The 19,013-nt window shown below is 47.8% G+C and overlaps 1 protein-coding gene across 1 annotated transcript in view; it reads right to left on the reverse strand.

Annotated features, from left to right (window-relative positions):
- Positions 1-17,915, reverse strand: part of LOC111071108 — a 42,018-nt gene extending 24,103 nt beyond the window's left edge. Inside the window, exons 1-2 of the mRNA XM_022362248.2 lie at positions 17,774-17,915; positions 10,536-10,591 (exon numbers count right to left, since the gene is read on the reverse strand). Coding sequence (XP_022217940.2) covers positions 10,536-10,591; positions 17,774-17,915 — 198 coding nt within the window. The remainder of the gene's footprint in view (positions 1-10,535; positions 10,592-17,773) is intronic.
- Between the last annotated feature and the right edge of the window lie 1,098 nt (positions 17,916-19,013).

Consider the following 19,013-nt stretch of genomic DNA (forward strand, 5'->3'; position numbering starts at 1 on the left):
AAGCGATGCGATGCGGTGCGGTGCGATTCCATTTGGCTTTTCCCCCCTGTTCACGTTCACGTTCCCGTTGTGGTTGTGGTGGTTCGGGTTCCATCCCAGTGGCGTTTGGCGAACTCGACAATTTTCGTTACGAGCGAGCATCTTGCCAAAATGAGAAAACTTTTGCCAACACCAAACGTGTCGACAGCCCAACCCAGCCCGTAGCCCGTAGCCCGCAGAGGTGGAGCTGGCGAACGGAGGAGCAGGAGCTGCCCGCCACGCCCATAAAGCTCCCCGGGCACGGGCCACAACGTCACCAGCAGTTGCCCAAAGAAAATCTGTTTCGAGTGGCTGCAATCCCCGTGGACGTTGTAGGTGTTGTCTGCCCTTCCTCCAGCTCCCGGGAAATCCTTGTGTCCCATTATTTGCACAGCAGTTGCAACGAGCCAGCAAAACAGGATACGATAAGGACGATGGAGCCCGCTCCCACAAGCGAACCACCCCCACATCGGAGCAGCGGATGGGATGTATAGGCACTTATTCCGTGCCCTGGCCGGGCTGTGACTTTTCTTTTATTTGTGCATGAGCCAACGATTCGGAAGAATGGCTTCGTTCCCATTCCGTTCTGCCTGTGCTTGTGCTCATGATTGTACTTGTACCCACACCCCGTACCCGTACCCGAACTCGTACCCACGGAGGGGGAGCTCCCAGTCCCTACGGCTGGCTCCCTGCTTGGATTTGTCTGACGGCGGTCGTTGCATTTTGGGTAAGTGACGTTCAACGGTCGTGCACAGGCAGAAGCCCGAGTCGGTTCCAGGCTTCTCCTCCGGAACGGGCCAAGGGAATTCGAATTGTTTTGGCATGAATTTCTTTCAGTGCACGGAGCTTCCTCTACGCTTCGTGTGTAAGTGCCTCAGTCGCTGGGATGTTGACATCTTTTTCGGCTGGAGGAACACACCCAAGTGTGCCCACGAAGGGAAGCAAACAAACCAAACTGGCAATGGAATGGCCACCTAGATAAGCCCGGCAAGTATGAAAATACGAGTATGATTCCATTTGAGTCGGGCTGTTTCTGTTTGTTTTCGCTTGCCTTATGAATAGCACAGCCCGAAACGGAATACAAATTGGCCGGGAGCCTCGAACGGGTCCTGGCATTGGACTGAGCGGGCTCTGGGTGAAGGCAACTTAAAGCCCACGACCGTACCCCTGAGCCACTTGAGTTAGCTTCTTTTTAATTTGGCTGCCAAAAGTGTTGGCCAATATTTTTGGTAAAGTTTTTATGTCCCCAACAGATTCCTCCCCATTCTCGGTGCTATTTTGTCAGTCTGTTTGCCGTGAGGTGGGGCGGCCGGCCGTCTAATGAAATTCGTCACCTCGCCTCCGCATCCACATCCACATCCACATCGGCCTCCAGTTTCTTCCATATTGCGGAAACTTGGGCTGACAAACTTTGGCTCGCTTAATTATTTCCGGTTTGCGCTGTGTGTGGCAGCTGCTGAGGATAGAACTTTTACTTGTCAAGTCGTTAACTGCGAGGCACAGACCCACAAAGTGCACGCTGAGATGCGAATTGGATTTGGGTCCTGAGCGTGGCCCTGAGACTCTGACCGGAGGCATGGAGCTCGGCCTCGCCCCGGGGCCCTTTGTAAATCAGCGGGCGAATAGCTGGCCGCGCTCGGCTACCGCACCGTGGCAGGGCAGCCATATCGGATGTAAATCGAACACTTAATGGACTCACCTGCAGGGGATGGCGGATGGCGTACGTTTCCCCGCACAACCAATAACTTTGCATGCATTATGAGCACGATATAAGTTACGAACTTTATTTGTGAATTAAACGTCGAATGAATTAACGTGACTGAAATATTCCATCTTGGCCGGCCGAGTCTGGAGTTGGAGTCCGAGTTGGAGTCGGAGTCGGAGTTTGAGTAGAGGCATTTGCATAAATTGTTCCTGTAATTCTATCCTCTTCCGACTCGTCCCCCATCACCAGCCAGTGAAGCCTTCGCACTCCTATTCCTATTCGTGTTCGCAGTGACTGTGAGAGTGACTGTGACTGCGAGTGTGAGTGCATATAAAGAAGTACGTTTTATGCAATGATTAAATTAAAATAAATTCTGCATTTAAGTTATGCAAATTCTGCTGGGCTCTGCTGTCCACTGAATGAAGAACTCCGCTGCTATCAGAGGCGCCCATACATATTCTTGATTTAAGCAATTGTCGCCTAAATTGGCCAGGGTTCGGGCATGCCATCCAGATCCATTCCCATCCAACTGAAATTACAATTTGTCCGCTAATTTGTCAATTAGCTTGGTGTCAGTGTGAGTGTGTGGTCCGAAGAATGGAAATTTGCATAAATGCGAGTCCAGAAAGGGGCAATCTAAATTGAGCTCCAAGTGCCGACGGCAAGTCGCGTGTCGGCAGTGGGGCTTCGTTTGGGCCTTCTGTGCATGGTTGGGCGGGGGTGGGGGAAAGTGTTTCGGTTGGGGGCCGGGACTATTGTACTCCCAAGACTCATCCTCAACTAGGATTGATACCACATTTAGGGGAAGTCTAGTTTTGCTTAGTTATACCATAATACAGAACTTGGGATACTCTCTGGCGATATTCCCTTTTCAGAACTATTCGAGTTCAGTTTTGAAAGTATATCCTGCCATATGGTGGATTTGGATTCTGTTCGCAGTCCTGGCACATTGCTGGAAAGTTCTCGAGTTGCCTGCGCAAGGGATCGATGCTGGCTCGAGCTGTTGTGACGACCAGGGTGACGCCGCAGCCAAGACCCATTCCCTGTCTCGCTCTCCGCAGCATACTAGTGCCAGTCTGAGCCTCAGTCTCTGAGTCTCTGCTCTGCTCTGCCCCGGCGACCAACGCGCAGAGTTTCCATGGCAACGATGCCTCCAATAATGGAAGACACGCGCTGCGGTCCCAGTCCATTGGGTGGGGGAGGGAAAGCGATGTCACTTTTGCGTTTGTGTTCGTGCGTGCAGTGGTGTGCGTGGACTCCGCTGCCGCCGCTGCTGCTGCTGCTGCTAACGTCCGACGTCGATGGTCGCGTTGCCACGCCTGAATCGAGACTTCATATGCGCCGACTGTCGGCGCATGTGCGAGAAAAGGACGCCGATGGTGGTGGATGTAGATGTAGTCAGATAAATCCAGCATGGCCGCCGACAGACGCCGTCCGTCACGCACACCAGTGCACGCACAAACACAGGCGTAAAGCAACCATCGCTCTTCCTCGCCGACGCTACGCTCCCGCCCCAATTGGAGGCCGACTCGAGCGCCCTCTGGCGGAAAAGCGTTTTTATCTGCTGATTGGAACTGAAGGGAAGGACATCTGCCACGCAGCTTCCCTGTTAGCCCGCCAGGCGTCACCACTGCGAGGGCCAATTGGAACTTCGAGTGGGAATCGAATGAATATGAATAGCGGCTGTTGGGAACTCCTCAGATCCATTATTTGAGCAACAAAACATTAACTCAACTCTTAGAAGATGAAACTTCGGTTATGATGCCACCACTAGATGAGGTATTTCCTTGGCGGATTCCATCCTAGATAACCTGGTGACTTAGAGTCTCCTCATCTAAGGATTCCTTTCGTTCATTTGGTTGGGAAATAAATGCTGCACATATATTAAACTGAGTGTTCCCTTTTTCTATTTTATAAATCAGAAACATTTATTGAGATCCATTTCCAAGACTATCCAGTGATTGAGTGAGGTCTGCCCAGTCCGTTACGAAATGCAAGCTAAAAGCTGTTTCTGATAGCGGCAAGCGTTGTGGACAGCCCCACTGGGCTCTGCTATCGGCCAATTAGTGTTAATGCTTCAATCGCGGCCCTCTTAGTGGACCGTGAAAGTTGGAATCACTTTGGCTACCTGGAGATGAGTGTGTCTTTTTTAGTGTCGTACGAATAGGGTTCCCAATTCCTGAATATGTAATTATTAACTGGAGTGCAGTGGAGTGCGCCTGAGAGAGTGAACAATTGGCATTATTCAGAAGTATTCAAAGGATTGCCTTCTTTGCTTAGTGAATAAAAAGAAACCCCAGACTTATTTATGTACTTTTCAGCATTCATTCGCAGATCGGGAAATCATTTTCGGTTGTAAGTCAGTACTCTAAGGGGGTTTTTCCCTGGTGGAACTGTTAGCCTTTGCTAGGGGGGAACCGGTTCTCAAATGTGAATGTCTTGGAATTTATTCAGTTCACTTTGCCCATCGACTGCTGTAGTTAAAGTTATTGTAGGCACGTTTTTATTGATGGACAGAGGGAGTAACCCTTGCAAATCGCTAAGGATTCCAGCAGAGCTTACGCCGAGGTCCCCATCGAGAGGAGGCGAAGGACACCCCTGGCGCACCCATGGAGCTCACTTGCGCACTTACCGGACAGGGTGGCCTGTGGAAGGGCCAACTGCAAGGGGGCAATACAAATAATTTGTAATCAGCGGCGTTAACAATGCGACCCATAAATTTCTATTGACCTCTGTAGCCTCGGCGGAGTGAATCTTGGGCTGGGGATGGGGCTGGGGGTAGGCAGCGCCTGCAGCGCCGTGAATTATGCAAGTGGAGCGATAAAAGCAAAGCCCAGCGAACTAAATTTATTGGATGCCATCCACTCATTAGCATCCAAATGCGGAGCGCAGAGCGCAGGGCGCGAACCGGAGACGAACGAACTCATTAACAGCCCCAGTGTCTGAGAGGCATGTCCCAGCCACAGCCCAACCCATCGCTCAGCATCGGCAGCCCAGTCCGTACCTACTCCATGGCGCTGAATAAATAACAAAGTGACAACCACAAAAAACGACCACGACCAAGTTGCAGAAGGAGGAGAGGCAGTGGGAGGAGGAGGAGGATGCTGGCAAGACAAGAAAATGTACTATAATTGGGCTCACAAATCACCAGACAGACCAGACCAGACCAGACCCGACCCGACCAGGGCAGCACAGGAGTCTCTGTGGATCCCTGGATGGAGACATGGAGACTGGGAGAGACGGGGAGGGAGACGGGCCTGCAGCAGCCGGCACACAAATGAACACGAACCAAGTAAATTGAGATTCTTTAAATTTATGCACATATTTTTTTCAGAAGCAGTACGTGGAGCCACTTAAGCTCCTCCACGACCACGAGTCTCGGCCCATGCCCCGCCGCACCGCTCCGCGCCCCTCCAGTGGCCCCCAAGGCCACACAAATCTGCGCAGGGGCGAGCAGCAGCCACCCAACCACATCCGCATCCGTTTGTCCCTGACTCCGATGCTGGTTGGCTTGGCTCCCTGGCCATTTGGTTGGTTGGCCAGGCCCTGGATGTGTGTGGCGTGGCATATTGATGAACCGCAACAAATTGGCTCCACGGTGGCAGCAGCAGCCGAAGTCTTGTGTCGAGCGCCGCACAGTGGGAGCAATAGCCAGACACACATATATCTATATCTATGTACATACATATGAAGGCAGGTCACAATGGCAGGTCACAGTATGAGACTGATTCGAGGTTCAACTGAATCGCGTGAATCCGATTAAACTCCGAATTCTCTTCGTACTTTTATCCGATTCCATGGCATGTCGAGTACACTGTGCTGTGCTGATTCCTGCCGTCTCGGGGATGGCACAACTTTTTCTATCCATTATACTCGAGAGAAAATTGTAAAAAACAAGCGAGAAGGAGAGAAAAATAAACGAAAATAAAAGTAGCCAGAAACGAGACAGACAGACAGACAGACACTCGCACTCTAGGAACCGCGTTGCCCCGCGTTGCCCCGCGTTGCCTGCCCAGTCGTCGTATCCCAGATCCATTTGAATCCCAATCTATCCCCACCCCCTTGGACCACCTCTCTGCCACAGCGCAGCTTGTGTGTAGTTGCAGCTTGGCAATCTGCCATCATTTGGCATAAATCCCCCATGATAACACTCCACGATTGCTCCCCAAAGTTCGTCGCGCGCACTAAGCCACGCAGCATCGCAGAGTGGAGGGACAGCTGGGGGATGGGCGGCGGAAAGTTCATAGTTCATAGTTGGTGCCCGCAACTACTCAGAAATAATATAAATTTTTAAAAAAGTTTGCTCATCCCTCAATGCCGACGGGAGCTCTAAATGCGGTCATTTATATTCCACCTCGGTCGGCATCCTCCTCAGAGTCGTGGCCACAAAAGGCTGGGTTCAATGCACGACTCCCTGCCATTTATTGTTCTATTCTAATCTTAATCTCCCCTCGCTCGAAGATTGGCAGACATTACGGTGCAGCACCGCAACCGCAACCGCAACATAATTGCCGCTGCAACAAGGGTCATCAATCATATTTCATGGCCCCTTGGCAGCGGTTGGGGCTGTCCTGGGAACAGCTCACTTTTCGTTGATTAAGAGATGAGCGAAAAACTCGTAAATGATTAATACTACAAAAATCCAAGTCCACATTCGTTGGGGATATATTAATATACATATATACATAATACATATGAGAAACAGTAGTAGTAGATAGTAAACATATTCTCCATTCAAGAAATATCTGCCATCTACGTTGTGGCCACTTAAAAATAAATAAACTTGAGTTTAAAAATAAAAATAAAAATAAAATGAAAGAACTTGTTTGCGCTTTGTTTTCTTTATTGGGTGCATTAAAAAATGTAAGTAAATGTTCTCCGCCACGCAGACACACAAACAACACTGCTCTATGAGTCAGGCCGACACCCACACTCCCGCACTCCCACCTCCCCCACACAGTCACCCAGAATTGTATGCAGCACTGAAACACAAACAATTTGAGTTTCTATACCCCGTACCCGGAGAGGACAAGGGTATACTGTTTTTGCGAACTCAAAATATTATTAATTAACAGCCAAACGGAGGGGACCCACTAAATTCCATTCATTCTGGATCAGCATTGAGCTGTGAATACTGTCGGGAGGGATCTTCCACTTGTGGAATCATCCACTACGGGACTAACATACATATTTCATTCAAAAGATTAATATTTATTACTCATCAACTCGACTCATGACAACTCGACATTCGGATACCATTAAAGATGGCTGCATACTCCCCCGATTACCGGGTATCACATACATTCTTGTTTTTTCATATTTGCCGTGCCCCACTGAGGCAGGTTCACAAATGGGTCCGAACAACATTTAATTCCAACAACAGCAGAAGACATGAACAGATTTTCTGTTTGCCTCGATTCGGGCTCAAGTCAATCTCTGCCTCTGTGGTGTGAGGGGCGCTGCTTGCGCAGTTGAGTTCGAGTTCGAGTTGGTCGTGGCATGTTTGGTTCCATGGGGCAGGGGATATGGCTATGGCTGCCAGTTTCAATGGCCGCCACCAGCCCGAGAGCGCTACCTGTGTGTGCGTGTGCGCGACAAGGACGCAACGTGTGCGCTCACTCCTGGCGGAGAGAGCGGGACAGGCTATGCTAGGCTATCTCCGACTTGCGGTGGTTGCTCATTGCTGTTGCCACGTGAGACTCCGTCTGGGACTGGGCTGGGCTGGGCTGTGATTGCGGCACCTATTCGTACATTCTCCCACATATGAACGTACCCTTACACATTCATGCGGAGGTGCGAAGCCATTACCATTACGGGCCTTGTCTTGTCCGTGGCAGTGGCAGGCCAGAAATATGCAGCGCCCACCCACCCCCAATGCCACCCCCACCACTCCATTCAACTCGCACCCGTTCGGGGCGCAGCTGTTTATGTCTGTTCGCGACTTGCGGCTCAACTGATTCTGTTTTTGTTGATATTGCTCCACTGTTGGCGCGGCTGCTGCCGTGCTCCCCCACACGTTTCATTAGCCGTGGCCTCCGGCATTCTGACGCAAATAAATCAAACGGGAATCGGACAAAATTCTCCCACCGCTACTTTGGGATGCCGAGGTATTTTTCTTCTACGAGTGGCGGGCCGTAGAACATGAACTCATTTTTCATGTTTTCACTCACCTCTCCCCTGCCCCTGGTGGTCCTTCATAATCCACTGGAGAGTAAACTCTTTTAATAATCCCCGCAGCCTGGGAAGGTGCCGTGGGGAAGGCTCGAAATGGGCAGCACCTTCTGGCACTTAATGAAATTGAGTTCTGGCCACCCTTGCCATCTCCCTGCGAGCCTACGGTCATGGCCTGTACTGTCACTGTCTGCGGGAGGCTGCGGGGCCTTTCTAATTGCGCATCCTTAATGTAATCAAGCCACTCGAAGCGGGAACGGCACGGCAGCGACGGAGTGGATGGCTGCTTCCATGCAAATGTATCCAAGAAATTAGTTGAATTAATTCAACTTCGCCGGGCAATTGGAATTTTGCGCCACGCAGCGCTGATATAAATTTCAAATGAAGTTCCCCCCACATCTGCCCCGGCGGACCTTACAGCGTCACCTGCCCACCTGCCCAGCCACTTACATGAACTCGTCTAGTACAGACGTAATTTCATTACTTATTTACAGCTGCTCAGACATGCCCAGCAAGAAGATAGATAGAGCCAAAAACCTTCGTCGATGTTGCTTCAATAAATTTGTTGTATGAACTCCAGATTAAATACAAGAACGAATTGCCAGGCCACAAACAGGCAGGCAAGACAATTGCGAGAAATTTAAATAGCACTGAAAACTTATTTTCGTCAAATTAATTCTCTTTACGATAGTTTGGAGCGTTCATTGAGCGATTCCATTGGAAATTCCACCTGCTTCGACTGCAGTTTTATTACATGCAATATATACGAATATATACGAATATATACGAATATATACGAATATATATTCGCGCAATATACGTTTACCTTCCGTTAACTGATCAATACAGAGACAGCGACAGAACTCACTCCTGCTTAACGATCTGCGGACTATTTAATTGGGTTTTGGCTTCGATGAAGAGGGGCGAAGACATTTAATTAAAAGGCACAAAAGGCTGGCAAAGTGAAGCCACAAATAAAGCAACCAATTGAAGCGAGTGTGGAGAGCGCTTAATGAAACGAGAACAAGAGCCGCACACGGGCAAAAGTCAGGCAAATAAACGAGGTATTTATGTGCCGTCTAAAGACATCAGCCCCATGCCCCAGAGGGGGCAAAGGCAAAGGCAAAGAAGGTAGAGGCAGAGGCAGTCCGACCACAGAAGAAATACGTCTTAGTGGAGGGAAAGTGGAGGGGAGGCGGAGGCGGAGCGACTTACATAATTGACTGACGGGATAATTCACTTCCGTGCACTTGCGTGTTTATTAAATTTCTGGGGTTGTCTCTGGGCATTGATTCCAGCAGAGCCCAGCGATGGGGGAGTGAGTGGTAGGGCAGCATAGTAAGAGGGCTGAGCTGGAGCTGGAGATGAAGCTGGGTTTCTGATATTGTGTAACCACATGTAATTACGTGTATTCCTCATTAGTTCGGAATCGTGACTGGCTTTGCTCAGCTTCCTCGCAAGATTTGCGATGTCAACGCACAGTGGAACGAAATGCTGACAGAGCTGAGAGCTCGAACTCGACGGCTGCCAAGCTTCTTCAACATATGAACACTGCGAAAGATCGGATGAATATTTACAATCTATCGAGGGTTTTCTCTGAGATTTAAGAGATTTGTTGTAGTAAAGATAACAACAAAAGGGAACGTATGTATATATCAGAGCTTTAAATTCCCATATACTTAGACCAGTTTGTATTCTAAATTTAACAAACAAGATAGATCCGATCCCATTCATCATGTATTAACAACATCTTAAACCTCGATCCGATCCAACGAAGTTAATCAATTGCTATGCAAGCATTTTCTTTTTTATTTAAAGGTTGCTTTTAGGAAAAGTTCATTTGATGTGCCATGGTGCAGCAGTAACTCCGGCGAAGGAGACATGTGCTCTACATTATCGGGGCAGGGCGATGCTTGGCAGGGCAGGGGCAGGGCAGGGCAGGGCGAGTCACGTTCGTCGGCCAACCCATTTACTTAGCTAAGCGACGACGGGGGTTGTACCTGGCCGTGCAGCAACCCCATCCCATTCCTGCAGGACAGCCAGCGAAGGACCTCCCACCACCCTCAGATAGAGATTCGCACAACTTGTTACTCGGTCGCCCGGGCAGGCGATTTCTCTGCCCTTTCCCGTCCCGTCCCGTACCGTCCCGCCCTGTTCCGATTCGATTTGATGGAAATCTTTGAGCTACACGTTTCTGTTCTTATCGCTGGAATATGGAAATTTCGCCATTTATTTGATCAACTTTTGCCTTTTTTTCATATCGAGGCAGCCTTCGGCGCACTGGGTCTGGGCTCGGTAGGGTGAGGGGGAGGGTGTGCAAAATAAATGGCAAAAGGTACAACATTGGGTCTCAACTATTTCATATGCCGCACACACATCTACACATGCTGTGGGCCTCCGCCTCGTTTGGGAAAGTAATTTAGCAAAAATCATGTTTGCAAATAAAAATCGAAGCAGGCGTGCGAAAGTTGCGCGTTTCAGGGATCTACTGGCACAACAAAGCCGCGACTCGAGTCTCTCCCCAGTTGCACCTGCGGCTCGATTCAATTGGACAGCTCGGCAGTTGCTATATGCCATATGGGGCATTATTATTACCTTTATTCAGCATAAATGTATCCAAATATATGAGATGGAGACTCACCTGGAACAGCTGCAGCCTGGCGACATCCTCGCCCCAGGGGTCGAAGAGGAATCCAACTGAAACGAGATGGAAAACAAATAAATGATGTTTAATTAAATCAAATCAAAAATAAATTGATCGATATGCGAAATGTGAGTAAATATTTTATTTTATTATTTTAATTTCCATATAGGAAAGCATAAGCATCCTCATTAGGCTGGGCCAAAATTTGATCAAATTTTGTTTTTGTTTTTTCAAGCGGACACGCCCTTGTTCTGTTCTTTGTTAGTAAATAAAACTATAAAATTTTTTTCAAATTTTTAGTTTAATGTTTGTGGGCTGCTACGCCGCAAAGAAAATACACGTTTTTTTTATACCCGTACTCAAAAAAGAGGTAAGGGGTATATTAGATTTGTGGTAAAAGTGGATGTGTGTAACGCAGAGAAGGAAACGTTTTCGACCCCATAAAGTATATATATTCTTGATCAGCATCAATAGCCGAGTCGATATAGCCATGTCTGTCTGTCCGTCCGTCCGTCCGTCCGTCCGTCCGTCTGTCCTTCTTGTTGAGCGCCTGGATCTCAGAGACTATAAGAGTTAGGGTAACCAAATTTGGTTTCCAGACTCATGTGATATCACACTGCTACAAGTGTATTTCAAAATTTCACCCCGCCCCCTTCCGCCACAACAAAGAACGAAAATCTGTGGCAGGCACAATTTTTAAGATACGATAAAACTAAAAACGCAGTATCGCAGAGAATATCCATATCTACCAGACTGCCGAATCTGAATCAAATCGGATCATAATTATAGCCAGAGTGGCGAAATTAATTTTCAGTTGCTTCCCCTGCCCCCTCCTGCCAACGACAACGCAACTCATTTTCCTTCTCGCTCGCACACTCTGCCGCGTTCAGTGCGCGAGCAACCCCTAGCGGAGGAGATGTAGAATCTAAATGGTACATGTAGAATATACATGTTAGATGTATAATATAAATAGTATATGTAGATGTAGATAACAGATGTAGCAAAAAAATGTAAAATGTAAAATTTTTTTTTTTTTTAATTCTAAATAATTATATGCTCAAAAATGTATATGCTGACTGAGTACGGGTATAAGTAGAGTCGCGTCCCCAGAAGCGACTCACACGTTCCTTCTCGTTTTGTCTAATATACACTAAAAATATTGAATTCGTCGGTTTTTTCAAATAATATTGAAACTTAGAAACTAGTTCATATTGATAGTTAGTTATTGTTATTTTGTTTTTTAGTTACTTTTTAAAAATTAGCGATTTATTAAAATCAGGAAGCTGAGCTGAGGTTGAATATTTACTTAACTAGTTCGCAAAAACTTGTGCAGGTTTTTTACTGCCAATAACTGATTAATCAAGATATTAATAGTATCAATTATCCAACTCGTTCAAAAAAATTGTTTTTTTAATATTCTTGCATACATTTTTTTTTTTTAATTTGGTAGTAATCTCTAAAAAATGTGTTTAAATAAAAATAAAAACTTTAATATTACTATTAAACCCAAGATAACAAAATTAAGGGGTGTCCCGTTTAAATTTCAAACAAACATTTTTTTGGCTCAACCTAATCCTCATCCTCACATGCAAAACACTTTTCACAGCCGATTACATGGATTACATAGCACGAATGACCGGATCCGGACCCAGCTCTTGTGTTCATTGGACGTGGAAGAGTGTCATGTGAGCGAGCCGATTTATGCCGGATCACGCTCCTCATTATTATTTCACGCTTATCATTTTATTTCAATTCATTTCGGCCCAGCGACCAGCGCCCAGACCCCACCCAACCCAACCCAACCCATTACCTCGGAAAGTGCGCTTTCGTGTTTGCAGAAAGCAGAAATACTCGTACAATAAATTCATAGTTGTTTCCAGGGGACTGGGTCGCCGGTGGCCCTGCTCACGCATCACAAGATACTTGTGGGCGTATTCCCACAGAGGCCGCACACACATATTGACATACGTAGAAGCGGGAAGATGCTCGAGATGCATTCATATTCCATGGGGTCCAGTTGTGGGTCTTCCATGCGCCCCATTACCCGTCGCTCATTCGATTATCCCAACATCGATGCTTCCTTCATTCACATACAGTCCCCCGCCTCAGTCCCAGTCCCAGTACCAGTCCCAGCTCGAGCCCTATTTTATGCTCATATGTATAGGTCGTGTGGCCCTTTACACCCCTGCCACTGGCACCGGCAGTGCCACTGTTACTGCTTCTGCTTCTGCTCCACCCGTTCGCCATTTTCCGCCCACTGTAGTACCGTCCTCTCGTCGAGTGGTTGCTGCTTGTTTGTCTATTTGTTTTCTCTGCCACAGGCGAGCATCATCCGCCCTGGTCCCCGGTCCCTGGTCACCGTCGAGGGCGTCATCATTTTTTTTCCTCCCATTCTCATGTGATGCTTTTTGCAAAACTTTTTAGTTTCCTTGTTCGATGGACAAACAGGCAGACAGAAAGAGCTCGCCCGACCTCGATTCGAATTCCCCAATGGAATATGCTTGTGTGCATAAATTCTAGTCAAGTACAAGTACAAGTATTCTCCTCCTCTCCTCTCCGGCTACCGTTCCCCGTTCCCCGTCCGTCTGCCAAAAGAAACTGCTTTCATTTTCATAATGAGCAGCCAGAGGCATGCGTCTGGGCCTGGGCCTGGGCTTGGGCATGGGCATGGGCATGGGGACTGTGGCAGAGCCTGCCATCTCTTTGGAGTGCTTCGTGGTCCTCAGAGTAATTGGCAGCGCAACTTGTAAATGACAAACATGTCCATACCAAAGTGGAGGCTAACTAGCGCGTTTGTCTGTCTGTCTGTCCGTATAGAAATCCCATAAAAGGTCTACTCCGGAGGAGAAACTTTTGCTCATTAATATTTTCCATTTTCCGACGACTGGAGCCGCGCGGCCAAATGGAAAACTAAAACGTTTCCCCATGTCTTCCCGCCGCACTCCTCGTGTTGATTTGCTGTAAGTATTTACTCGTGTTCCGATTTATTTATGTATGCTCTCGCATGCTCGATGGTATCGTAACGAGGGTCACGAAGAAGCTCCGAGGCAAACTCCAATGGAACCACTTTAATTGGCCGAACGAGACGGAGGTGTCACTTGAAATGCGCTGGATACAAGGGAGAAGCTCATTTCAGACTGTTCAATATCCATGTTTCTGCGTTTCTGTGTGTTTCTAGCATTTGGTTTGAGGAACAAGGCCATTGGGCTCCATTTATTTATGCTAAATATTTAACTATAAAAACTTCTGAATGGAGAAACCCTTTGGGCAGCAATCTTAGCTGGAGTAAAAACTATTCCAAATACTGGTGCATTTCCCGCTTCAAGGAAAATATGGTTTTTATTGGTTGTCAGTCTCAATAAAGGTTCTCAGTCTGCCGACCACTGAGGATCGCACGACGCTGTCTTCGCCCGCTGCGGAAATGGAACGTCGGCGTCCGACGGTGATCTCCGGCTGTGCCAGAAAGGGTTCAGGAGCGGGAATGTGTTTCTGCTGTGACCTGCGTCTGCTTCGCTCTGAATGCAATTAAACCGTAAATCGGAAAAAAGACAGGGAGTTTGGTCAAAAAATGAAGCGTCTCTAACGTTCCGGGAAAAGTGAAAGCGACGCATCCCAGCCCCTGTTTATGGCAGCCATATAAATTGCAATTTTCTATATGTATTCATTTTTCGAACGGGTTGGGGTGCCACATGCCGACAGGCAGCACAAATATTTGCCCTCGTAAAGCAATCTGCTTCAGCTGCACGGATTCCACTCCCCGACGACTCGGACTCGGACTGTCTGCCATGACAATTAGATGCACTTCATACGCCCATCGGCTAGTAGTTCCCCAGTTGACCATATTCGAGTGCGATGTCCAATCGACTAGAGAGCCAGTGCGGAGATGGAGAGTCGTTAAAGTTATGGAAACCAAATGCGAATGGGGGGCACTCTCGATGGCGGCGCATGGCGGCGCATGGCCGCCATTCCCATGGATCAACGAACCCAAAAATAACAGATGCAGATGCCGATGCAGTGGACGGCGCACAATTATTAGTTATGATTACTTAATTCAAATTGAAATGGAGCCTCCGTTTCGGGCCCTGCTCAGGGGCCTCGGATGCGCTGCGGAACGGGTTTTTCCATGCCGAACAGAGAAGGAGGAGCACTGGCTGGAGGGGGACTTGGCTTGCCGCTGGGCATAAATTGCAATTTACGGTAAGCGGCTCGGCTTTGGCGAATAAATTCCCTATCGATGGCACGAAGGAACGAGTTTTGTCAATAATTTTAAATATTTTATTCGCGTTATTGCTGCAAAAAACGAGTGACTTTCTTTCGCGAGCCAAACTAAATTGTTGAGCACTTAAAACTTATCGAAATTAAAGTATTTTGCTCCCTGTTCTAATGTCATCTAAATTGGTACTGGAAATCGGAATCAGATCGTACCTTTTCGGCAAAATCTTCGACGGATAATAACACTCAGCAGACCATAAAAGGCAGCCCACATCGATGCAATTGCAGCTTGGAGGTAGGTTTTGGGAACTGTTAAAATATATGTAGCATTTTGTAGCATTTCAGGTGAAGTTGAAGTTTAGCTTCTATCAGGCCTCGCGTGTGGCTTGTGCCCCTGCTGCCACCACGTCCGCACTCCAACCACCGCCAATTCAGCTCCCCACGTCGCCTTTCGGCCCCACATTGGCTCTGCGCATGTGCCAGTTTTCGCATTGCGACGAGCCCGGGAAACCTCTCGCTTTTCCGCCGATGAAAACTCTCGTACATGAGGCCACTTTAAAAGTTCTCAGTGGATGCCGCGCCATATGGCGATAGATATGGCAACAGCACATCGCACATCGCACATGTGGCAGCTGTGTGGCTGTATGGGTGTATCGGTGTGTTCCCGAGGTTGTGTGAGTGCGAGTCGCTATGGCTGCTGACGAGGGAAAAATGCAACGCGGGGGGAAGGGCCATAATATGGCGACCCAGTCGGCTTCATCATCATCGGCTTATGGCAGCCACGAATCCCCCCGAGGGGAAGGGGGCCGGTGTTGCAATGCTGCGCTTGGCATTCTCCGGTTGCTGCCTCACTTGCTTTTATACCAGATAAGCAGCCGCTCAGACAAATTGAACCCTGAGCTCGGGCCCGTGGGTTCTCCCAACTCCATCTCCATCTTCACTCCACTCCACTCTGGCATCCACATCCACATCAGTCATAATTTCCCCATGGCTAAACATTTGCTCTCTTACTAAGTCCCGACTAGATTATTTTATATTCTAAAACAAAACTGAATCGGTGGCTTTGCGTTGGCCTCACTGAGATAGTGGAACATTCCTCCCCACAGCAACAATTGAATATAGTTCCTTATCGCCTCAGTGGCTGTTCCTGAGAGCTCTTTCAACTCAGTTCACCTGGCACGCTCCAATTTGTCAAACTATTACTACGCCATTTAATTGATGGCGGGACTCCAATCTGTTTATGTTTTATTGCATTGCCCTACATGTCACTCGGTATAATTTCGTTTAAGTTCCCTCCAGTTCCCCGCAATCAGAAATTGAAGCCATCAAATATTTGTTCGTGTATTTCCTTTACTCTAGGAACCAATCAGTCGTTTTAGAGTATACAAACTTCGACTAGTACTGTGCCGAGCAATGCTCCGAGTATCTACGGATTTTTAAATACTGAAAGCCATATTGGGATTGATTTATTTGTGGGTCTCGAAGCGATTCACCTCTGGCAGATCAACGTTAGTTGCTACGCTAACCTGATGGTCAATAAATGAAATCGATGAGCCCAGAAAAAAGCCAGAAACACGTATTCCCAAACTTGGATGTGACTTTCCATGCCTGCTCCTGCTCCTGCTTCTTCTGCCCTTTCTTTCAACGTTCATCGGCGCGTGCTTTGCTTACGGCACATTTGAAAAGTCCCCGAGGGAAATGGAACCTTGGAGACCCACACAGAGGGTCCGCACTAAATACGGGACACGAACTATGTGGGCGTTTCGGCCTGCTGAGTTTGGGGCTGGGAGGAGCAGCCAAGGAAATTTGCAGTTCTTCTCTGGGCCTCGAACTCGTACCCCACCCAAGTGGATCCATCCGGAGGAACGTGATTTTCAATGGTGTTCCTTTGTTGTCGCCGTCGTACGGCGAACGGAAAATTATGATGCGAAACGAAAATGCGAAAGAGACGAGTGCCAGTACGAGGCGAGAATGAGTGAGAAGGTGTGTCTACACTCGACCAAAAATGTTCTTGATTTTTAATATTTAAAAAAAAAGGGTCTAAATTAAAGCTCAAAAATATCAATTGGCAAATATCATACCAAATAGTAGCTACTACATATATACCTAGGTATCAAATTCATTATAACGTTTTTTTGTTCTAAGTGTAGGGGAAGGGAAATGGAACGAAAAATGGCATGAAAAACAATATAAGAAAAAAACAATGGGCGACCGTGTTGATGATGATGATGATGATTCTGATAATAATGATGATACGTTGTTTCTGCTTCTGTGGGCAATGTGGAGGAATGAAATTGAAAACTAGACGGAATCAAAGAATATAAAATGGGAAAAACAACAAAAATAAGCTGCAGGCAGAGTGCCAAAAACAGAAACGAGAGCTGAAAGTAGAAACGCTTTTAGACATTTCCCAGATACAGATACAGATACACAAGCACGCACACACGCACATATGTACATATATACACAAGATACACACATACTGCGAAATATATTTCCAGTTTCGTTCCTTTGCTTCGATTTTGTTTTTCCCTCTGCGCTTAAATATTTTATTTTGTCAAAAAAGACTAGAGAAGAGACCGGAATGCAACGGGAAACGGAACGGAAAGTGGGGAAAATGGAACCAGCTGCAGAAGCTTTTAAGTAAATTAAATAATTTTTCGCTTCGTTCTCTTTTTAGTTGGAAATATTCGTGCTAGGAGCAGACGCAGCTGTCAACGGGGCTCTGCTGGACACTCGAGCGGAGCAATCCATCAAAAACATTTTGACATTCCCGAGGACGGACGCCTTGTTTATTGCCTAACAACCTGCCTCATTTTCCCCGATTCCGTGCTACCCATGCCAGCCAGTAGTGACTGTTACTTCAGATACTTCAGATACTGCTCAAGGAACTGCAGCGGAAATCCTTAATGGGAATCACTGTGGGTCGGGTATGGGTATGGGTGCCATTATCGGCGTTGCATGTGCCCCGTGTGCACCGGATAATGTCAATCAGCGGACATTCTTCATTTTTGTTTACTCACCCCACCGCCGCGCAGCGCAGCGCACTTCTCTTCTGTTCTCCAGGCTGGGCTCCCGTTGGGGTTGAAATTTCTGGCACACTGCTGGGGCTCCGGCTCGTGCTCGGGCCACAAGCCATTTTATTATTCGAGGAGAGAGCACCATTAGAGGAGGAGGGCCGCCGCACACTCCCGACGAAGACTGACTTTCAAATAAACATCGCCTCCGGCAGCTTGGACCTAGCTGCTCTGGCCGGGCCTGGCCTCGGCCCAATCGATTGGCCAAGCCTCGCTCGACCAGGCCTGATCAATCAATGCCAATGACTACTGATGGCTGATGGCTGATAAGAGAAGCTGCGATTCGACCTGCAAGGGGGACAATTGCAATTGGGTCTGGTGTGCGATTGCAACGAGCCGCAAATGCATTTTGCATACGATTCGGTTAATTGCGATAAGGCCCGTGCCTGGAAGAGCAATCGGTCCCTACATTTTGTGACCTTTCCATCAATCCTAATCAGTTTTACGACAATGGAGCCGTTCGATTCAGATTTGTTTCATTGTCTTCTGTCTGCTGTCTGCTGTCTGTTTCGCATTTGTTTTGTTTAATTCAGTTGTTCGCTCAATTGAGACACTCGTACGTACGCGTTTCTCTCTGTCTGTCGATGTCTCCATTTTGGTGCCATCCATGGCACGGCCATTACAGCAACAATTGACATTGTGATTTACGGCAATAAAAATTATCCACCTGCCCAGCGAGAGTGAGGAGCACATACATATACGGATCTGTGGACACACCTGAGCTCCAGCACCAGCTCCAGCTCCAGCTCTAGAGAGCGGCAACGAAGTGGAGACCGCAGACGACGCTTTGTCATAAAAAATAAAACGAAACTGTCGTCACTTTTATTACTCCTACACAGGGCCAGGGACAGGAACAGGGGCAGGGGCAGGAACAGGGACAGGGACAGAGCCTGCTTCTGAATCTGGCTGTGTGCGTGCTGTGAGGGAAGTCGTATATTAGGCAGCTCCTTAAAAAGTCACTTGAACGGAAAACGCAATCCCAGCTCCAATATACTCGTCAGCCCGGGCAGAGACAGAGCCAGAGGCAGGAGCCAAAAACAAGCAACAAGCAACAAACCGTTAAGCTTCTTGTATTTCGTCGACTTTTTTAATGAGCTGTCAGAATTATCATAAAGCAATTAAACGAATTTCACACTCATAACCGTAGGCGAGTATTCAATCTGCACGCACTGCCCCCGCCCCCGGC

The sequence above is a fragment of the Drosophila obscura genome, unplaced genomic scaffold (genome assembly GCF_018151105.1).
Source record: "Drosophila obscura isolate BZ-5 IFL unplaced genomic scaffold, ASM1815110v1 contig_192, whole genome shotgun sequence".
NCBI lineage: Eukaryota > Metazoa > Arthropoda > Insecta > Diptera > Drosophilidae > Drosophila > Drosophila obscura.